This window comes from Papio anubis, chromosome 2 (genome assembly GCF_008728515.1).
Source record: "Papio anubis isolate 15944 chromosome 2, Panubis1.0, whole genome shotgun sequence".
NCBI classification, from domain to species: domain Eukaryota; kingdom Metazoa; phylum Chordata; class Mammalia; order Primates; family Cercopithecidae; genus Papio; species Papio anubis.
The window spans coordinates 87,862,232-87,875,380 of NC_044977.1; the positions used below are offsets into that span (position 1 = coordinate 87,862,232).

General features: G+C 42.6%; 1 protein-coding gene across 40 annotated transcripts in view; it reads left to right on the forward strand.

The window, feature by feature from the left end:
- The first annotated feature begins 3 nt into the window (after window positions 1–3).
- The window catches only part of PBRM1 (polybromo 1), a 151,468-nt gene continuing 138,322 nt past the window's right edge, over window positions 4–13,149 (forward strand). For 5 of the 40 annotated variants that reach the window (XM_031663289.1, XM_031663292.1, XM_021934333.1 and 2 more), the window contains exons 1-3: window positions 4,365–4,412; window positions 6,439–6,591; window positions 7,503–7,600. In XM_031663289.1, coding sequence (XP_031519149.1) covers window positions 4,365–4,412; window positions 6,439–6,591; window positions 7,503–7,600 — 299 coding nt within the window. Of the gene's footprint in view, window positions 173–321; window positions 1,066–3,298; window positions 4,020–4,286; window positions 4,413–6,438; window positions 6,592–7,502; window positions 7,601–13,149 lie in introns of those variants that run through there. The other 35 variants (XM_031663294.1, XM_031663293.1, XM_031663296.1 and 32 more) reach the window with 30 other exon arrangements.

Consider the following 13,149-nt stretch of genomic DNA (forward strand, 5'->3'; position numbering starts at 1 on the left):
CGGGACTGGTTTTGCGGCGGCACCGGGAGGGGTAAGGGAGGTGAGGGCGGCGGGTGCCGGAGCGACGGCAGCGGCCGCGGCCGGAGGAGCAATAGCAGCAGCCGTGGCGGCCACGGGGCGGGGCGCGGCGGTCGGTGACCGCGGCCGGGGCTGCAGGCGGCGGAGCGGCTGGGTAAGGCCGGGCCCAGGGCGGGTGGGGCCGCTCCCCCTCGGCCAGCTGCCGGGCCTTTGTGTGGGCCCGGGCGGGCGGGAGCCGCCGCGGAGGCCCCGCCCCGGCTGTGGGGACGCGCCGGTCGGGCCGGGCGCGCGGGGTTGGGCGGGGCGCGGCGGCGGGCCTCCCGATGGGCCCAGTAGCTTTGTCGCACCTGCCGGCAGGGACAAAGGCGCACTAAGGCCCGGAAACTCCCCGCCCTCCTCTTTCCCGCTCGTCGCGGGGCAGCTTCAAAGCTGTCAACGTTTCCCTCAGCCCCCAATACCAGTGACAGGTCGGGAAAGTCCTTCATTTCCTCCGTTGCTCAGGGCCTCTTTTTTTTGTTGTTATTTCTTGGCGGTTCGACACAAACTCTTACTGATTTTTCTTTCCGTATTTTTTCCGGGTGTTTTAATCAATAGGACTTGTATAGTAGAGGCCAAATATTTCAGCTTCTCATCTCAACACCACAAAGAATCCGGGTTTTTGGGAACTGTGTATATTTCTTGGTTTGGGGAAGCACGGTTTTGTTATTATAATAAGTTTTAATTTAAAGGGGCAGAAAGAGTTGCAAAAATATGGAAAAAGTCCTGAAAAATAAGTACACGGTATAGTGAATATAGAAATTCTTACAGTAGTTATAGAAGCGTATGTTGGGGTAAAATGTTTTAACTTACTTTCCAACACATTAGGACTCTTGACAAATAATTTTAGGTGTTTTTTTTTCTCCATTTGGCTATGTGCTTTCCCCCAAAAAGTGCATATTGGACTCATGCACATAAAAGAGTAGCATAATTTTTGCTTTATTACTTACAGGTCGCCCATATTTGATTTTGAGCTCCAAAATGGAAGATTGGAAAATATGTTTTGAAGAGGTGTTTCAAATTAAAACAATAAAGAGTTAATGTGTGGATGAATGGAAGGGCCTTGACCGCTTTCTTTGGCTTTGGGAATGTACAAAATACCTCAAATGTTAATATCCTACCAAAATTCCCAAGATAAGTAAATTGTGGTATATCTGTATGATAGATTACTATCAAGTCATCAAACATCATGAGGAAGAATGTTGACTTGGAAGAATCTTCACTAAAACATAGGCTGTAAAATATGTGGTTTGTTAACATTTTGGTAAAAAATAATAGGTAACTAAGGCATAAATACCAAAAAACTGTGAATGACAACGTTAAAAGTGGTTTTTTCTTGGAAGTAGATTTATAGGTGTTTTTTTCCTTTGAGTCCTGTTTTCCAAGATTTTGTTTTAGGCATATATTGTATTGCTAAATATTACTAGAAATACAGGAGAGAGCTAAAGTTCATAAACGGTTGAAATACACCGTTTGTCTATACTAAGTCGATATTCTTCCAGTTGCACATTATTAAGTATTCTTAACTGCCACTATAAATTATTGATTGTCAGACTCTTGAACTTGTAACTGTAATCAAGGCCATTTTAAAAATTGGAATTGAACTCTGGAATCTGTCTTTCCTCTTCATGGAAAAACAAAATTGCTGAAGGGATGCTTACAGGCTTTTTTTTTTTTTTTTTGAGACAAGGTCTCACTTTGTTGCCCAGGCTAGAGTTCAGTAAAGTGATCATGGCTCACTGAAGCCTTGTGCTCCTAGGCTCAAGCAGACCTCTCACTTCAGCATCCCGAGTAGCTGGGATTGCAGATGTGCAGCACCACACCCAGCTAATTTTTATTTTTGTAGAGACAAGGTCAATCTGTGTTGTCCAATCTGGTCTTGAACCCTCTGCCTCAAGCGGTCATCCTGCCTCAACCTCTCCGAGTGCTAGGATTACAGATACGAGACCCTGTGCCTGGCTGAGGCCTTATAAACTATGCAAATAAAGCTTTTTTTTTTTTTAAAGGTCGCACTTAAGTGCACTTTCTTTTTTTTTTTTTTTTTTTGGAGACAGAGTCTTACTCTGTCCCCCAGCCTGGAGTGCAGTGGCACGATCCTGGCTCACTGCAATCTCTGCCTCCCAGGTTCAAGCAATTCCTGTGTCTCACCCTTTCGAGTACCTGGGATTACAGGCCCATGCCACCATCTCGCCTAGCTAATTTTTTGTATTTTTGATAGAAACAGGGTTTCACCATGTTGGCCAGGCTGGTCTTGAACTCCTTACCTCAGGTTATCTGCCCACCTCAGCTTCCTAAATTGCTGGGATTACAGGCATTAGCCACTGTGCCTGGCCCTAAGTGCACTTTTAATACATTTATTAAAAGATAAATTGAGCACCTAACCTATACCAAATACTGTTCTGTAAGACAGGTCTACAAAAATGAATATGCTGTTCCTGTGCCTGGGGAACTTGCAGAAGTGATTTCACTTTATGTCTTTTTTTTTTTTTCTTGAGACAGGGTCTTGCTCTGTCGCCCAGACTGGAGTGCAGTGGTACGATCTCGGCTTGCTGCAACCTCCGCCTCCTGGGTTCAAGCAATTCTCGTGCCTCAACCTCCCGAGTAGCTGGGTTAACAGGCATGCACTGCCTCACCCAGCTAATTTTTTTTTTTTTTTTTTTTTTTTGAGACTGTCTTGGTCTGTCGCTTAGGCTGGAGTGCAGTGGTGCCATCTTGGCTCACTGCAACCTCTGCCTCCCGGGTTCAAGTGATTCTCCTGCCTCAGTCTCCCGAGTAGCTGGGAATATAGGTGTGTGCCACCACGCTCAGCCAATTTTTTTGTATTTTTAGTAGAGACGGAGTTTCACTGTGTCACCCAGGATGGTCTTGATCTCCTGACCTCAGGTAATCCACCTGCCTCAGCCTCCCAAAGTGCTGGGATTACAGGCATGACCCACCACACCCGGCATTACGTTCTCATTTTATTTTATTTTATTTTATTTTATTTTATTTTATTTTATTTTTTTTGAGAGGGAGTCTCGCTCTGTTGCCCAGGCTGGAGTGCTGTGGCCGGATCTCAGCTCACTGCAAGCTCCGCCTCCCGGGTTCCCGCCATTCTCCTGTCTCCGCCTCCCGAGTAGCTGGGACTACAGGCGCCCGCCACCTCGCCCGGCTAGTTTTTTTTATTTTTTAGTAGAGACGGGGTTTCACCGTGTTAGCCAGGGTGGTCTCGATCTCCTGACCTCGTGATCCGCCCATCTCGGCCTCCCAAAGTGCTGGGATTACAGGCTTGAGCCACCGCGCCCGGCCTACGTTCTCATTTTAGAGATGAAGAAACAGATCTGAGACAACATCAAACTGATAATCAGAGGTGGAAGACTTAGGACTCCTATTCTGATCTTATGAGCAAAGGTCCTGTTGTTTCTCCTACCTCATAACATTGCCCTTCTTGTTAAACTTTCAAAATATATTTTAAAATGTGTCCCATGGATAAGAAAATACTTGAAAATTATCCTTAAGTTGAAACTTTTTCTTGTCTTACCAAAGTAAATTAATGATTCAAGGATATTGGGATATTGTATCATCTGAATGACATACACATGCTGATAATTTATGTTTTTTGTCGTTTGATTTTCAGTGGATTATTTATAAAAGTAATTTTGAACTGCCAAAATGGTCGGCTTTTTTTTTTTTTTTTTTTTTTAACCTTGTCATATTTTTATATGGTGTCTCCAATGCAGATAGGACTTTTGGAAATAAATGTTTTGTCTCTGATTTTTTTTTTTGTGGGGGAGGGTGTTTTCCAGACCTTTTGCTCACATGAGCCATTCTTGGTTTGTTCCAGCTTGCCAACACTTGGTGTCACATGTGAGCCTCCCACATGTATTCACTCTCCATTCCAGCTCTGTGATTGAACTCTGCTCTTATTGACTAGGGGGCAGTTGGGCAGGCATGCTTCATTCCTGGAATTGACAGTCATTCTTAATGTGAGTAAAGGGGAACCTCAATGAGACATCTTTAAACATATGAAAGCATTTGGTTTTAAAATGGAAGAACTGTCAGGTACTGTTAGTGTCTGAGCCTTTGCAGCAGTTTGTTTGATAGATAAAAGAGAACTCATATGCCTGTTTTCTCCAGTTCTCTTTATCTTCCTTTAGCAGTTCTATTTGAATGTTTTCTATCTATTCGTACTCATTGTTACTCCTTCTGACCCTTCTTTTCTATTTCCCCCTTCTCTTGTTCTTCTTTTTCAGTTTTGAATATACTAACACTGAATCAGCACTTCTAAAGCCCTTCCTTCTCCCACTGGCTTCACTTGACTTTCAGACATAATGAGGAGACTGGCTTTTCGAGGCGCTGGTTGTGCTCTGGTAAAGCTGGTAAATTACTGATTATCTACACCCTTTCCCTTTTCTGTCCTTCCTTGACTTTTTCCTTCCACCTTTCTTAAATTTTTGTTATCCTTTCCATAAAGATTCCCTCCTTATGTTCATCAAATTCACTTGTGTCTTTGTCATAGATTGTTTAAAAGAGATTGATCCTTAATTTCTTTATCTTAATGAATTGAGGCCTGTTGATCAGCCTTTTATAAAAGGAACAAAAATCAGCAAAACTTGGCTAAGTTTAGGCTAAGCCTTTTGATGCTTTTAACTACTTTTAGCCAACTTCAAACTAATAATACTGTGTAACAAACCGAAGCCTAGAGTAAGGAACATCATCATGGTAGATTGATTGTCTCCACTTTTTTAAGATTCTGTTGATTGATAGTCTTTTTTTATGAATATTATGTATTCAGCTAAGTCTTAGAGTAATAGTGTTTTAAACAGCTTGTGGACTTCAGTTTGGAAAAAGAGATCTTAGACTTCTCTTTTTCCTTAATTGCTTACCAGGATTTTCAAATGTGATTGCTTTGCTCTTTCTGTTTCCTGGAGATCCCCAACTTTTCTTTCCATACTGCTGGCAACCAGAGCTCTCCTATTCTAATCATTCAGCTGCTGGTGTCATATTGTCCTGAAATTCAGTGTTTCCATGTGCCCACAATTATGAGGTACTCTAGTTGTATGACGTTCTTCATGATTGTAAGGCACATGGAAAAGCAGATGAGATGCTGACTCAAGAAGTAAATATCTTGGGGCCTCTGAACCCCAGGCCTGCCTGACTACCTCAGGTACTGAAGGATCAGTACATTCAGTGTTGATGAGTGAAACTGGGTCTTTTTTTTCTTTTAGCTTTAGAAAAAGGCCTTTGACGGGCGGATCATGAGGTCAAGAGATCGAGACCATCCTGGCCAACATGGTGAAAACCCGTCTCCACTAAAAATACAAAAATTAGCTGGGCATGGTGGCACACACCAGTAGTCCCAGCTACTTGGGAGGCTGAGGCAGGAGAATCGCTTGAACCTGGGAGGCGGAGGTTGCAGTGAGCAGAGATCGTGCCACTGTGCTCCAGCCTGGTGACAGAGCGAGACTCTACCTTAAAAAAATAAATAAATAAAGATAAAGGCCTTTCAAATCACAATATACTGTTTGATAGTATTGTTAGATTATATTACGATATAAGCATTGCAGGACTTTCTTGGGTATATACTGTCTGTAGCAGATCATTTCAGTGGTTGCATTTCTTGTGTTATAAATAGTTACGGTTAAAAGTGTTAGAGTACGTCATATCACTAAAAGGAGATTAGTTTGAATTAACAGAAGAGTTGCAAAGGACAGTTTGTACTTCTGTCTAGGTATAGCAAGTCTCATTAAGTGTTTTCCAGGGATATGTCTTGTGGATCCTGCTTTAATGAATCGAGAACATTCATTTTCAGGGTATTAATTTTAGAGTACATCTAAAATACTAGAAGGTTAATTGTCCTCTGTCCCCTTACCTTTTTGCACTACTCATTTGTCCTAGGCTCTGCTTCTTGTTCTTTTCCACGTGATGGCCCACCTAGCAAATGATCATAATTGTAAGGCACATGGAGAAGCAGATGAGGTGCTGACTCCAGAATTGGATACCTTGGGGCCTTTATACCCCAGGTCTGCCTGACTACCTCATGGGCTGAAGGCTTAATACCTTCAGCACACTATTGTACTACTACATGTAGGTTGGGAAACTCCAGTCTAGGGCAAATTTGGAGCTAGTTGTCACTCAAGATGGATGATATACAAATGAATATGCTTTTGTTGAATTTGTCCCATCAAAATTGAAAGTATAACATTCTGGTAAGTGAAAGACTAAAACAAGGAAGTCCAGGGCTTAAAACACACACACACACACACACACACTTATAGCTAGTTAAACTACAACATGTTAAAATATTCTCCTAAGTGAGCCAGGAGTTTGGTGGCACATGACCAGCTGAAGACTTGGTGACAGAGTCTATTTAAATGTAAGAACATGGCTAATTATTTCTTATAGAAGAAGTTGGATTCCATGGGTTCCAAGAGAAGAAGAGCTACCTCCCCTTCCAGCAGTGTCAGCGGGGACTTTGATGATGGGCACCATTCTGTGTCAACACCAGGCCCAAGCAGGAAAAGGAGGAGACTTTCCAATCTTCCAACTGTAGATCCTGTGAGTAACTTGGATTACATGGTTTCTGTCTGCTTTTCCCACGATTCCCCTATCTTCCCTTTAATGATAAAATTGGTACGATGCAAGGCGTCTCCACTTTTTTAAGATTCTGTTGATTGATAGTCTTTTTTTATGAATATTATGTATTCAGCTAAGTCTTAGAGTAATAGTGTGATCTTATGAATAATTTCAGTATGTTACATCATATATTCGTTCAACAAAAAACTATGTGACTATCATGTGACAAGCACTGTTCTCATGGTTGGGATATAACCATGTGGGAAACAAGCCCATTTTTCACATGGAACTTAGATTCCGGGGGGGAGTAGAATATAAACAAGTAAACAAATAAAGAATAATGTATCCTCAGCTAGTAATAAGTGCTAAGAGGAAAATTTTGGGTGATTTGGACTGTTTTGGCCTGAATTCCCTAGAAGAGAGTTCCAGACAGAGAGAACCAGTGCAGAGGGGTTGGGTCAGGGATGAGTTTTGTGTGTCTTGGTTACAGAGCAGTAGATGGTCAGGAAGGAGAAGGAAACTGGCAAGCTCCCCCCATTCAGAGTATGTAGGGCCCACACGAGCAATGTTTGGAGTTTAGATTTTATTCTCTGTGAAGTGAGAAACCCTTCTGTTGGATGGCTTTAAGCAAGAGAGTGATGAACTGATTTAGTTTAAAAGACAAAATCACCAGGAACATAAATCTGATGAAAGATACCAAAAAGTTAGTCAACTTGATTGTTTGAAAGGAGATATACTGTCAGCATATTTCAGACTTCAGCGTGTTTGGTAATATTGAGAGTCATCATATTTCTTCTCTACTTGTCTTTTATTGAAGAATAGAAAATAATTCTTACATCTACATTGGCTTTCTGTTCACGTTTTTAGTGATTTTCTCCTTTGCTAATGTGTAGATTGCCGTGTGCCATGAACTCTATAACACCATCCGAGACTATAAGGATGAACAGGGCAGACTTCTCTGTGAGCTCTTCATCAGGGCACCAAAGCGAAGGTAAGTTGGAAGCACATCAGTACAGTTGGGGGGGATTTGGTCCAGAGTCCATGTTTATTAAAGTGTTTGGAAATTGAGCTTTTTGTTGGCAGGAATGGCTTAAGTATACTGGGGTCCAATTTTAGTTTTTAGTAGTCAAGCTGTAGTGAAGCTTTTTTTTTTTTTTGAGACGGAGTCTCGCTCTGTCACCCAGGCTGGAGTGCAGTGGCCGGATCTCAGCTCACTACAAGCTCCGTCTCCCGGGTTTACACTGTTCTGCCTCAGCCTCCCGAGTGGCTGGGACTACAGGCGCCTGCCACCTCGCCTAGCTAGTTTTTTGCATTTTTTAGTAGAGATGGGGTTTCACCGGGTTAGCCAGGATGGTCTTGATCTCCTGACCTTGTGATCCTCCCGTCTCGGCCTCCCAGAGTGGTGAAGCTTTTTTTAAATTAAAAAATCTGAGCCAGGCACAGTAACATGCACCTATAATCCCACCTACTTGATTTTTTGAGCCAGGCACAGGATTGTAATCCCAGCTGTTTGGGACACTGAGGCAAGAGAATTGCTTGAGCCAAGGAGTTTGACACCAGCCTGGGCAACATAATGAAACCCTGACTCTTAAAAACAAAAACAAAACCAAAAAGACCTGTGCAGAAAGATCTCTTGAGGCCACGAATTTGAGACCAGCCTGGGCAACATAATAAGTCCCATCTCTACAAAAAAATTTTTTAAAAATTAGGTGTGGTGGTGCTTACCTATAGACCCAGCTATTAGGGAGGCTGGGGTGGGAGGATTGTTTGAGCCCACGAGCTTGAGGCTACAGCGAGCCATGAGTGTCACTGCACTCCAGCCTGGGTGATGGAGCAAGAGCTTGCCTAAAAATAAATATTTAAAAAAGAGTACTGGCTGGGCGCGGTGGCTCAAGCCTGTAATCTCACCACTTTGGGAAGTCTAGGTGGGCAAATCACCTGAGGCTAGGAGTTCAAGACCAGCCTGGCCAACGTGATGAAACCCTGTCTCTACTAAAAAATATGAAAATTAGCCAGCGTAAGGCTGGGAGCAGTGGCTCAAGCCTGTAATCCCAGCACTTTGGGAGGCCAAGGCAGGTGGATCACCTGAGGTCAGGAGTTCAAGACCAGCCTTGCCAACGTGGTGAAACCCTGTCTCTACTAAAAATACAAAAATTAGCTGGGCTTGGTGGCAGGCGCCTCTAATCCCAGCTACTTGGGAGACTGAGGCAGGAGAATCGCTTGAACCTGGGAGGTGGAGGTTGCAGTGAGCCGAGATCGCACCGTTGCACTCCAGCCTGGATGACAAGAGTGAAACTCCATCTCAGAAAAAAAAAAAAAAAAAGCCGGGCGTGGTGGTGGGCACCTGTAATCCCAGCTACTTGGGAGGCTGAGGCAGGAGAACTGCTTGAACCTGGGAGGCGGAGGTTGCAGTGAGCTGAGATCATGCCACTGTACTCCAGCCTGGGTGACAGAGCTATTCTGTAGGTTGCCTTTTCATTTTGTACAGTGTCTTTCATGTACAAAAGGTTTTAATTTTCATAAAGTTTATGTCATCTTTTTCTTTTGTTTCCTGTGCCTTTGGTGTTGTATCCATGAAATGAATGCCAAATCCAATATCATGAAGCTTTTCCCCTATGTTTTTGTATTAATCAGGATTCTCTTGGACAGGACTAGGCTGCAAATTTTCCAAACTTTTGTGCTCTGCTTCTTTTATAAAACTGATTGCGTTAAACAGTACCCAACTCACCTCTTGAATGCTTTGCTGCTTAGACGTTTCTTCTGCCAGATACCCTAAATCATCTTTCTCAAGTTCAAAGTTGCACAAATCTCTAGGACAGGGGCAAAATGCCCCAGTCTCTTTGCTAAAACATAACAAAAGTCACCTTTACTCCAATTCCCAACAAGCTCCTCATCTCCATTTGAGACCTGGACCTTATTGTCCATATTGTTATCAGGCTTTTGGTCAAAGCCATTCAAAACTCTAGAAAGTTCCAAACTTTCCCACATTTTCCTGTCTTCTTCTGAGCCCTCCAAACTGTTCCATCATCTGCCTGTTGTCCAGTTCCAAAGTCGCTTTCACATTTTCGGGTATCTTTTCAGCAGCGCCCAACTCTACTGGTACCAATTTACTGTATTAGTTCGTTTTCACACTGCTGATAAAGACATACCCGAGACTGGGAAGAAAAAGAGGTTTAACTGAACTTACAGTTCCATATGACTGGGGAAGCCTCAGAATCATGGTGGGAGGTGAAAGGCACTTCTTATATCAGTGGCAAGAGAAAAATGAGCAAGAAGCAAAAGTGGAAACCCCTAATAAATCCGTCAGATCTCTTGCAACTTAATCACTATCACGAGAATAGCATGGGAAAGACTGGCCCCCATGATTCAGTTACCTCCCCCTGGGTCCCTCCCACAGTATATAGGATTTCTGGGAGATGCAATTCAAGTTGAGATTTGAATGGGGACACAGCACAACCATATCAGTTTTCCTCTAAGAGTTGTATAGTTTTAGCTCTTACATTTAGGCCTTTGATCCATTTTGAATTAATTTTTATAAGTAGTGTTTAGGTGAGGATCCCGCTTCATTCTTTATATGTGTATATCCAGTTTTCCCAGCATCATTTGTTGAAAAGACTGCTTTTCTCTTTGAATGGTTTTGGCACCTTTGTCAAAATTCGCTTGACCATGTATGTGAGGGTTATTTCTAGGCTCCGTTTGTTCCCTTTGTTTTTATACCTGTAGCACACATTTTAACTACTGCAAGCAACATACTCAGTGGCAAAAGACTTAAAGCTTTTCCTCTAAGATCACGAACAAGACAGAGATGTCCACTTTCACCACTTCTATTCAACACTGTGTTCACCGTGGAATAAATCCCACTTGGTTATGGTGTATAATCCTTGTAATATGCTGCTGAATTCAGTTTGCTAATATTTTATTGAGAAATTTTGCATCAGTGTTCATAAGTGATATGGATCAGTGGTTTTCTTGAAGTGTCTTTGTCTGGCTTTGGTATCAGGATAATGCTAGCGTCATAGAATAAGTTAGGACGTGATCTCTCCTCTTCAGTTTTTTGGAAAAGTTTCATAAGGCTTGGTGTTAGTTCTTGAAATGTCTGGTTAGAATTCATCAGTGAAGCTATCAGTCTAGGGCTTTTTCTTTGTGGGAGATTTTTTATTACTGATTTAGTGTCCTTACTAGTTATAGGTTTACTCAGGCTTTGTATTTCTTTGGTAGGTTGTGTGTTTCTAGGAAATTATCCATTTCTTCTAGTTTATCTAATTTGTTGGCATACATGTTTTCCTAGAACTCTCTCATAATCCTTTTTATTTTTGTGGCATTGGTTGTAATGTCTCCTCTTTATGATTTTAGTTATTTGCATCTCTTTTCTCCCTTCCTTCTTCTCTCCCTCCCTCCTTCTTTCTGTCTTTTTTTGAGACAGGATCTTGCTTTGACACCCAGGCTGGAGTGCAGTGGCAATCACAGTTCAGTGCAGACTCAACCTCCTGGACTCAAGCAGTCCTATCACCTGCATGCTACTATACCTGGCAAATATATATATTTTATATATGTGTGTATTTACATAGTAAACATATATATATGCTACGTATAATGTGTTTTTTTGTTCATATATGTAAAAACATGCTGGATTCTTACATAATGCAACATATATTAAAAAATACATATGTAATGTTAGGTAAGGAGATATATATAGATAGATAGATAGATATATACATATTTTTTTGTGTGTGTGGAGACATGGTTTCCCTGTGTTGCCGAGGCTGGTCTCAAACTCCTGGGCTCAAGTGATCCTCCTACCTTGGCCTCCCAAAGTGCTAGGATCACAAGTGTGAGCCACCACACCCAGCCTCTCTTTTTTTTTTTTTTTTTTTTTTTTTGAGACAGAGTTTTGCTCTTGTCGCCCAGGCTGGAGTGCAGTGGTGCGATCTCGATCATGGCTCACCACAACCTCCACCTCCCGGGTTCAAGCAGTTCTCCTGCCCCAGCCTCCCGAGTAGCTGGGATTACAGGCATGCGCCACCACGCCCAGCTAATTTTGTATTTGTAGTAGAGATGGGATTTCTCTGTGTTGGTCAGGCTGGTCTTGAACTCCTGACCTTAGGTGATCCGCCCACCTTGGCCTCCCAAAGTGCTGGGATTACAGGCGTGAGCCACTGTGCCCAGCTCTTTCTTTCTTAGTTAGTCTAGCTAAGGATTTACCAATTTTGTTGATCTTTAAAAAAAAAAAAACTCTTTGTTTAATTTTTAAAATTGTTTTTCTGTTCTCTAATTTCATTTATCTGCATTCTATCTTTTTCTCTTTTTTTTTGGAGACAATGTCTTGCTCTGTTGCCCAGGCTGTAGTGCAGTGGCATGATCATGGCTCATTGCAGCCTCTGCCTTCTAGGTTCAAGCGATTTTTATGCTTCAGCCTCCCAGGCAACTGGGATTATAGGCATGTGCCACCATGCCTGGCTAATTTTTGTATTTTTAGTAGAGATTGGGTTTTACTTTGTTGCCCAGGCTGGTCTTAAACTCTTGACCTCAAGTGATCTGTCCACCTCAGCCTCCCAAAGTGCTGGGATTACAGACATGAGCCACTGCACTGGCCCACCTTTCTATTTATTATCTACTGCTAGCTTTGGGCTTAGTTTGCTCTTCTTTTCTCTAATTCCATGAGAGAGAAGCTTTTCTTTTCTTTTTTTTTTTTTTTTTGAGATGGAGTCCTGCTCTGTTGCCCAGGCTGGAGTGCAGTGGCACAGTCTTGGCTCACTGCAACTTCCACCTCCTAGGTTCAAGCGATTCTCCTGCCTTCCTGAGTAGCTGAGATTACAGGCATACACCACTATGCCGGGCTAATTTTTTTTGTACTTTTATTAGAGACAGGGTTTCGCCGTATTGGCCAGGCTGGTCTCGATCTCCTGACCTCAGGTGATCCACCTGCCTCAGCCTCCCAAAGTGCTGGGATTACAGGCTTGAGCCACCGCGCCTGGCTGAGAGTGAAGCATATTTTTTAAATTATTTAATTTTTTTGTTTCATTTTTTTTTAATACCTGGTTCACACAGTCTGTATAAAAATTAATAGTTCTTATGGCTGGGCGCGGTGGCTCATGCCTGTAATCCCATCACTTTGGGAGGCCGAGGTGAGTGGATCACTTGAGGTCAGGAGTTCAAGACCAGCCTGGCCAACATGGTGAAACCCCGTCTCTACTAAAAATGCAAAAATTAGCCAGGTGTGGTGGTAGGTGCCTGTAATCCCAGGTACTTGGGAGGTTGAGGTGGGAGAATTGCTTGAACCCGGGAGGTGGAGGTTACAGTGAGCTGAGATCGTACCATTGCACTCCAGCCTGGACAACAAGAGCGAAACTCCGTCTCGAAAAAATTAAAAATTCATTAAAAAAATTTTTTAGCTCTTAAGACAGTATTGAAGTTGTCGCAGTGATGTTTAAAAGGGATCAGTTTTTTATTTATTTATTTATTTATTTATTTATTTTTTTTTTTTTTGAGACGGAGTCTCGCTTAGTCGCCCAGGCTGGAGTGCAGTGGCGCGATCTCGGC